Consider the following 9,499-nt stretch of genomic DNA (forward strand, 5'->3'; position numbering starts at 1 on the left):
TTATTTATTCTATCATTCATATACAAAAATTCAGCTTGATAGGTGAAACCGTTTAGAAGAAAAACAGTCGGTATAACTTATTATCGCGGATTTTTTAATATTCGTTGCGGAACAATCTCGGAATTACTGATAACGGTAACACCATAAGGCCCATGGTTGGCGAATTTCCAAAATTCAGAAAAGACCAATTTTTGTCTTAATTTGCAGGAACAATTACTCAACATTCTCCGAAAGTATGACTTTTGTATTATTTTTTCTTGACAATTGATGCGTTATATTGAGTTGTATGAAATTTACTTGACAACTTCTTCATACTCTGAACATTGTCTTAATATATTTTGATAAATCTCGACAATTGAATTCTGTTTTGAAATTTCTCGACATGTTCTCGACATTCTTATTTGTTTTCAGTATGGGTTGACATTTTCGGAACATTTTGAATTGTGTCTTCAATTTACTTGACAAGTCTGAGTTTTACATATCATGACCAATAAACATGATATATCTTTATCTTTATTTCTCTTATACTGATGTTTAATGTTACATTAATTACAATAAAAACAAAAGCTGGGCATGTTGGTTAAATAAATATTTTTATAAATACGATTACGAGTATGAAATCTAAAATAATAACAAATACCAATGTGAGTATTTTAATATAAACCAATTCAAATGGGGGTTTGTAAATAATTACAAATGATGATTTATAACACTTATGAATAATTGCTAAATGATTAAAACCAATCATACTATAGACATGTTTCATTTTTCATGCATACTATTTAATGTTAATAGCGTATATAAACAATTATTGTAACAAAATGTGGCTTTTTATAATAAGCAGCGTATTATTGTATGATAATTATTCTAAGTTTAGTTTAGCGATAATAAAAATTAGTATAAAACAGCAGAAGAAAGTGTTTAAAGTGTTACATGTGTGTTACATTTTAGTGTTATGTCGTTGTTCTCCTCTTATATTTAATGCGTTTCCCTCGGTTTTAGTTTGTCATCCCGATTTTGTTTTTTGTCCATGGATTTATGAGTTTTGAACAGCGGTATACTACTGTTGCCTTTATTTAGATATGTGTCTATACATAATATAGCTGAAATCTATACTGTTGTAATATAGGATCAATATATCTTTAAGAACGTCAATAATGTGTCGAGATATATTTAGACAGCTTTAAAACAGTCGTGAATGTGTCAAGACATGTTTAAACTTTACCAAGAATGTCAAGAAAATGTCAAGACATATTCAGACATTATAAAGAATGTCAAAATATGTCCAGATTGATCGAGACAAATTTAATGTTTATGTGACAATAATTGGGATCATGAATCCAAAACTGTGTCAACATACACATCTCAGACAAATAAACATGCACAATGAAATAAGTAAAATAACAAAAACACTAAACTCTGAGGTTCAAAACGAAAAGTCTCTAATCAAATGGCAAAATCAAAAGCTCAAACACATCAAACGAATGGATAACAGCTGTTATATTCCTGACTTGTCACAGACATTTTCTTATGCAGAAATGGTTGATTGAACATGGTTTTAAAGCTAGTTAAACCTCTCACGTGTATGACAGGTATGACAGTCGCATTAAATTCCATTCTATTGACAATGATGCGTGAACAAAACAAACAGACATAAAAGGTAAAAGTGTCAAAAATAGGGGTACAGGGAATTGAGAAATGTTACCAAAAAATGAACTGCGTGTTTATGTTCCCTATATAAACTTGAAAGAGGGAAAGATCATCATATTTGATTAATTTGTGTTATCTTTAAGAAAGTTGCAGTTCGTTTTGCTTATTCCTTAATGTTCTGTGCAGTGTGTGATATTCGTAAATTATTGTTTGTCTTTTCAAAGTATGTCATTTTGTTCATGGTATGTTATTCTACAAAGTATGATAATCGATTGTTCCCTTTGTAACTTCTATCTGTTTCTACACTCTAAAGCAATTAACCTATTACGTTTAAAGTTAACATGTTACGTTTGCCAATCAAACTCTACAGGAATCTTTTGATTCGTTGGAGTATACCTTTTTGTGTATCCAGCTGCTAATACATTAGAATCGTACGGACGAAAAATTAGTTAAAGATGATTTTTCGATTCCCCCCCCTTTTTCATGATAAATGGTTATATTAGGGAAGGAAGGCTGCAGTTCAACCCATTACCTCTAAATACATATACCATAGGAGGATTAAGTAAACACTAATATTGCGTCTTAAGCAGACCATTGAATAAACCATTATGAAGCACACTTTCATGCATTTTTGTATATTGGTCACTTAAAAAGATAACAGACGGACTTATTGTAGAATGCAAACACGTTGGACAAAATCTTAACTTTCACAATTTATACTTGCTTAATAATTACAAACATGAAACTGCCTAGTTATGGATTATTTTGTTCAATTTTTTTAACAAATGACCATTAATTCATAAATATCGTTGGTTGAAATTGTAAGTATTTACTGCATGTGTTTCATTTATCCGTAATAAAAATAGTTCAAAGTTCATAGCTTGTCGATACAATCAAACGTTGTTCTATGAGATTTTTAATCAACAGTTTTGTGTTACCATTGAAGGTAATATATAAGATTGTTAAGATTAATATTTCACACAACTTATTCATTTGTGAACATGCACTGTTGGAGTATCAGCTCTTAAAACTATTTTTATCCTGCAATCAGCCAACTATTTTACAAACAACATTTATGTGTTCAAATACAAGTCGATTTTTCTACAAAATCAAAGACAACGATGTGCAGTAACAAAAACCCGTTACAGTTCTGGATTGCACTGCAGGATACAAGCAAAATGTGTAAATTGTCGAAAAATATAAAATTCATATATTCTTGGTACAAATTTTGATAAAAGCACAGAGAGGTTAAGCTAGCTATAAAACCAGGTTTTCATCTACCATTTCCTAGAGAACAAAATGCCTTTACCAAGTCAGGAATATGACAGTTGTCATTCATTCGTTTGATGTGTTTGAGCTTTTAATTTTTACATTTGATTAGGGACATTCCATTTTGAACTATCCTCTGCGTTTTTGTGATTTTACTTTAAAAATACATTTGCAAATGGATATACGCTACTGCTTTTATTCTACTGCTGTATTTTGATTTACATGTTTTATACAACAAAGTGAAACTCTTTTATTCTATGTTTTGAGTTAAACAAAAAGAAACAATGGTTTGTAAGGTAGTACTGCTAACAATGTATTGAACATTGTAAACAGTAAAGCGATTTTAATGCGAAAATATCAAATAAAAAAATAGTCTTAGCTATTACTTAATTAAAATTTATTCATGACTTTAAATAGTAGATTTGGCATTTTGCAGTGTACAGATGGAGATTACGAACATATCAAGTTTAACAAAATGCTGATGCTTTTTCATTACAAAGACTTGTCGATCTCTATCCTTTCATTGCGACGATTTTCTGTACAGCTATAAATGACCCTTATTGATTTGTGGGTAAAAGATTTATAATCATATTTTAAACACAAAGTAATATTAATTATGTTGGTGATTAACCGGTTATATACTTTCGTCGTTGCTAAGTTTAAATAAATCTCAATTAGGAATGTCCGACGTTTTTATATAATGATGAGATAATGTGAGAGCTAATTATCAAATATTCTTTTATGTTACAGCTGTGTACTATGTTATAAATCATGTACTAGTACTGCTGCCTAGATAAAACCATTGATTGTCGATTCCATCTACTTGTCGTTCGCAATTGACTTCATACAAATAAAAAAAAAAGAGTTTTGTCAGATTTTCGTAAAATTCATATCAAGGGTTCATATCAACATTATCTTGAATATGGTTTGAAAAAATCAGTGCCGATAACATTTCCCCTTACAATGTAAATTCTTAGGTAAATACTCATACGCTTACATTTTGCGTTACGTTTAATAAAAGTAACAGTAGTATACCGCTGTTCCATAGTCATAAATGAAACTTGATTAAGAAAAAAAAAACAAAAACCGATCTGGGTAACAAAATAAAAGCGAAGGAAAAACATCATCTATAAGAGGAAAACAATGGAACAAGAGAATTACAGAACTACATGTACAACTAAAAGCAAACGCCAACATACATAGAAACCTTACTTTTCTAACTTTCATATTTACTAATTTATAAGATAAGGAGTTATCTACCTAAAAAATTTACATTTAATTCTAACGGAAGTGTTCCTTTTTCGGACAAAAAAGAACGAAGTGACAACCCAGCTCACTTTTAAATGATTTTTACATATTTAGAAGTATATATAAAACTATCATTCTTTAAGACAAATCGTCAATGTATATACCATATACATAGAACCTACTTATGCATTTACATACTAACACCATAATTTATAAATACTTCGCCTCATGTTTAAACAAACAAAATTAGATTGCATGATAGCGTAAGAACACTGTATTCTTCCCTTAGAGGGAATCGAACACAGCATCTATGACATCTTAAAACACTGCATGTATAGTGTTCAGCGTCCTGAATCACTCGCGCGATCGACCAACTAGGCTATATAAAATATCACTTTCGTGTTCGGTTAATGCATTTCCACGTCAGCTTAAAAAAGGGTTGAAACACAGTCAGTTATGTGTAGTGGCAAGCATATTTACGAACAAACAAACAGCTGATCTGCAAGGTATACTATCTACTTGTCGCGATATATTACCTATCAGAACGAGTGTCACCATTTCGCATCAAGATACCAAATATTTGTATCCGTTGACTATATGATGTTTATTTGTCGTCAATGAATTCATGGAATATACAGTTCACTGAATTTATCGTCAATGTAATGGAAGGCAATATACAAGTAATAAATTTATCGTCAAAGATAATTAGACGACAATTCACTGCATATAACAGCAGGGCAAAGTCGTTCTATGAACTTATAAACATATAAAAGTAGGTTTAAAAAAATCCCAAATTGATTTTTTTCAGTTTAGAATCGTAAAACAATTATTTTGAACATAGTAATCCTACACCGCATAATTGCCGATAATTACCAAAGAAATAAATTATTCAGGAAAACATTTTTCATGACAAGACTGCATATTTAGTAGACAATTGCTATACTCCGAACAATCCATGATTTAAGACAACATTGACAAGCAGAAACGAACTAAGTCCCAATTTAAAAAAAAACACAGAGTCTTTGAGTAACTCTGAAGGAGTAGAACTATGACCTAAAAGAGATCTATTATCAAGGTAAAACTGACCAAAGCAGAGGAATTCTCAAATAAAATATTCAAAACAAAATACTGCTATTACAAAGTTTAATAAAGGAAGAGCCTGGATTTCCCATTCTTAAATTTCTTTTTGGTATTGCGATTTTCCGATGGCTTATCATGGAGTGTATTTTTTTTCTAATTTGGTTCGATTTGCTCGTGTTGGAAGTTACGTGTCATGTTTTCTATCAGCGTTATTATTTCACAACATAAGCACTTCTACCACCACTTTATAGTTAATGTCATATATTGGTCAAACATGTTAAGTAATTGTCATATATTTTTTCGTATAAATTTACTTGGTTTGTCGATAACTACCATAATTACAGTGTTATACTGAACAGTTCAGTTTGTTGTCTGCATGATACACATGCTAGTCACGAATGTTTTACATTTATCACTGTGGCAAACTGTTTGACATATACGTGAATGCTGTCAGTGATATATATATGTAGACCATTGTTTCTCATTTTTGAGCATGCTAGCATTCTCTGACACAGTTTTGTTCTTTTGATGCGTTAATTGTGATTGTGTTTTTCTAATCTATTATATTGTTATCAAAATAGAGTTTTAAAGATACAAAAGGGACATTCAAACTCGTCAGTCGAAAATTAGCTGTAATGCAAGGAAAACCCAACAGAAAATTAATAGTACATAAAACACAACATAGAAAACTAATGACTGAGCAACACGAACCCCACCAAAAACTGGGGGGGGGGGGGGTGATCTTAGGTGCTCCAAAGGATGGGCAGATCTGAATCCACGTGTCGTTTAGTTCATGTTGATACATTCCCGGCAATACTTCTTAATCGGTATGGCACATTATTAAAGAGTTTTAATTCCTTTCCGTGAAGTTTATTTTCAAAGTAAGGGTATGTTACTGTGTTAGTTCACTGAACGGAATAAACAAGGAGGAAGGTAAAAAATTTAAGAAAATTTAGAGGAACGCCACAACATGTCAAGTGTATGTCTCAAATAAAGCACCTCGTCAGTAGCTGCTTAATTTTAACATTGTTTATTCACTTAGTGATTTGATGCATTGTATTTATATTAACCTTCATTCCGAGTTAGTCTTTGTACCTATTGATCAATTGTGTCGCTGGGTTGTTGTCTTATTGATGAAAATATTCTCCTTTTTCTTTATAACACGATTTACACTCTTAATGAATTAACCACATAATTATAACATTCAGTGTTGAATGTGCCACACTCTTTTGTCAATACTACATTAAATTAAAGTTTGCATTATTAAACCATTTCCTTCAAATAACGCAGTAGTAAATGTTCAATCAAATACAAATCAAACAATCTGTTTAATGCCGACTTTCAACACATTTTTGAGATGGTTACAAACAAAATAAATAGTTAGATCTTTGCAATTCAATCTATTATTCAGACATTTATGTCAATTTATATTTCATAATATATTACTTAATCTCAGCGTGAATCGCTTTTCCATATGCAATTACTCGGTCATTTGTTTTCTCCTCTTTATCATATATAAGCACATTCATTTCATATCTTTTTGCTTTTGCATTCAGAAAAAAAGAATTATCGGATTGTTTTTACTGTACAAAAAAAGTGTAGTTAATCATGATAGAGAATATGAAAACCCAGTAATGTGAATGACGACTAGGCATTCTTGGTATTAAGCGATATTATGTTGATGTGCCTTTTTGTGTTTAATGGTCCTGTGATGTTTTTGTGCTTTAAAGAACCTCGTGAAGATTTTCAAAGCGAAACGAGTCAACGCATGAACAATTGCATTTTTTGTTTATCTACATATGACTTGAATAGCGTTCTCGGCAGCTAGACGTTTCAAATGATTTATAGAGAAAATATAGTTCTTACCACTTTTTGTGCAAATCGTTTTAAAAAAATATATCAAATTTAGATGAAATGTTTTCAACTTGTGAAAGAAATCAAGTTTAGAAAAAAAATCACAGTATGGTGAATAAGTTCAGTAAAGTGAACAAATTTGGAACCTATACTAAGTAGGAATTATTCCGTAAGCCTTTCATTTTTAAATGACGATCTTGTCCGAAAAAGTGGGAAGGAGGTTTCCTTTTTTTTCTTCTTCAAAATACTTAAAGAGCAGTAATAAGAAATAAATGCTCCGCCATCTCTCTTATTGGTTATGAGAAGTACAAGTGCATTATGAATGTGAAAATGCTATATTTATTGTAACAAATTAAACAATTTATACTGCAAATTATATATATATTAAAGCAATTTTTAAAGAATAAATACTACTATAATTAAGAGTTCTTTTGGGTTTTCTTTTGCCAAATTGTGTATTTATCATGTAGAGAATCTCATATGTTTATATTAATAATAATATTTTACGAAAAAATAAATAAACCAAATATACAAAATAAATGTAAGAAGAAACTCACCTGTAGTACGGTCTTTAATCTTTGGTTCGTGTTATTAAGCATATGAGTTTCCATCAGGAAAAATACTGTTATTATAAATTATCCTCTTGTAATTAAAAAGCAATTAAGATAAAGTTGAAAGATGTAATTCATATAAATAAATGCGAGGAAATGTTATGTCTTCGAATACCACTAGTTTGTACGTTAAATATTCCTCTATATTGGAATACACAAAACTTCTGATTATTACAACAATAATAACAAAGTTTGTTCTCTCATTGAACGCTTATTAAAGTAACTATTTAAGTGTAAAAAATATGATTGGTTTGAAAATAACATGATTGGCAATAAAACAATTTGAACAAAAGTAACGAAATAAACGAAGACAGTACAAAATCGGAAAATTAAGTGATATAAATATTCATTACATATTATATATACTGACTGCAAATCTATTGATCACGTGTTTTAATCTTAAAGTTCTCAAAAGAACAGTATTATGAAAGGGAAGTATTTAAGTACATCGAGCAGTAAAATACAAATTAAATTGCATGCAGAATAACTATTATGATTATAAAAAGCAATACACAAATGATCATCAAGGAAGTCGTTTACTCAATATTTGGTTTTGATAGATACACATTGCATGTATCGAAGGATTGAAATTATTCTAGTAATAATAACTTAAATTCAATAATTATCTTTTACAAAACTTGCTGGCTTTAGATTGGTTTTTTATTCCCGTCAGTGGGTCAGTGGTTGTCTATGGTTGTCTTCATGTGTTGTGTTGTTTAATTTTTATTTCGGTATTGATGGAAGACTTTTGATTGTCTCCGTAATCCCCTTAACTTCTAGTTTTGGCCGTTTCTTGGTACTTTATGTCATTCAATGCATGCCACATTTCCATTAAATTATGATGTTTGGCTTAAACAGAATGTTAGCATCAGCTGTATCCAGAAAACATACTCCTTTCGTTTTAACATCTTTCAATGAAACATTTTGTAACACAATAGGTTTTTGACAAATAGTGTAGCTAATATTTATATATTACATCTGGTGATACGTTTGATTGGCAGTCGCCAATTGCAGTCAGGAGGATGATTTAAGACCATTCGTTGCTTAACATGCTCGTCAAAGCTTTTAGTTAAAATATACTTTTTCACTTTTTTGTCATTTAGAAAATTTTGCTTTGGGTTTTATTTAGTCCCCTCTCCTAAGAAATTTGTTTTGCATGCACGTATATATAAAAATTGCGGTTTAAATCTAACGCAATCGTAGGTTTGAACGTTGTTTTCAATTTAAACGTGTTTATATATATATAAAAAAATAACATAATATTCTAAAATTATACATATGCACACACACACACACACATATATATAAATATATATAACTCGTCTAAACATCAACCCAACAGTGTTAGATCTGTAAATTTGCTTTCGCAAATTGTTGGTTCTTCCCTCGCCGGGATTCGAACCCATGCTACTGTGATATCGTGACACCAAATCGCCTGCACTGCAGCCGTCCCGCTAGACCACACGACCACCTGGGCTCTCAAAAAAAGAGTTTTCGCTGGCCGTGTGTTACCTTTCCTCGTCAGTTATTAACCTAGCGGCGTCCTACAGTACATAATATATAAGGCATGAAGATGTTATTGTTACAGATCAGCTAAATTATCTATAGTAAAGGATCCTACAAATTAATGTAATATACAGTCACAGAAAATAATTATATTTACAAGTACGTCTGAATCAGTGACTAATCTACAACAGATGTATCCGTCGGATCGCCATCAATGATGGTGATACATGGCTGTGTACATAATGTATATACAACTCGTCTAAACATCAACCCAACAATGT

General features: G+C 30.8%; 1 protein-coding gene across 3 annotated transcripts in view; it reads right to left on the minus strand.

Moving 5' to 3' along the window:
- The window catches only part of LOC139512798 (secretin receptor-like), a 106,454-nt gene extending 98,410 nt beyond the window's left edge, over positions 1-8,044 (minus strand). For all 3 annotated transcript variants that reach the window (XM_071300715.1, XM_071300717.1, XM_071300716.1), the window contains exon 1: positions 7,659-8,044. In XM_071300715.1, the coding sequence (XP_071156816.1) occupies positions 7,659-7,712 (54 nt within the window). In that variant the 5' untranslated portion in view covers positions 7,713-8,044. The remainder of the gene's footprint in view (positions 1-7,658) is intronic.
- Between the last annotated feature and the right edge of the window lie 1,455 nt (positions 8,045-9,499).

This window comes from Mytilus edulis, chromosome 2, assembly GCF_963676685.1.
Source record: "Mytilus edulis chromosome 2, xbMytEdul2.2, whole genome shotgun sequence".
Taxonomy (NCBI): Eukaryota; Metazoa; Mollusca; class Bivalvia; order Mytilida; family Mytilidae; genus Mytilus; species Mytilus edulis.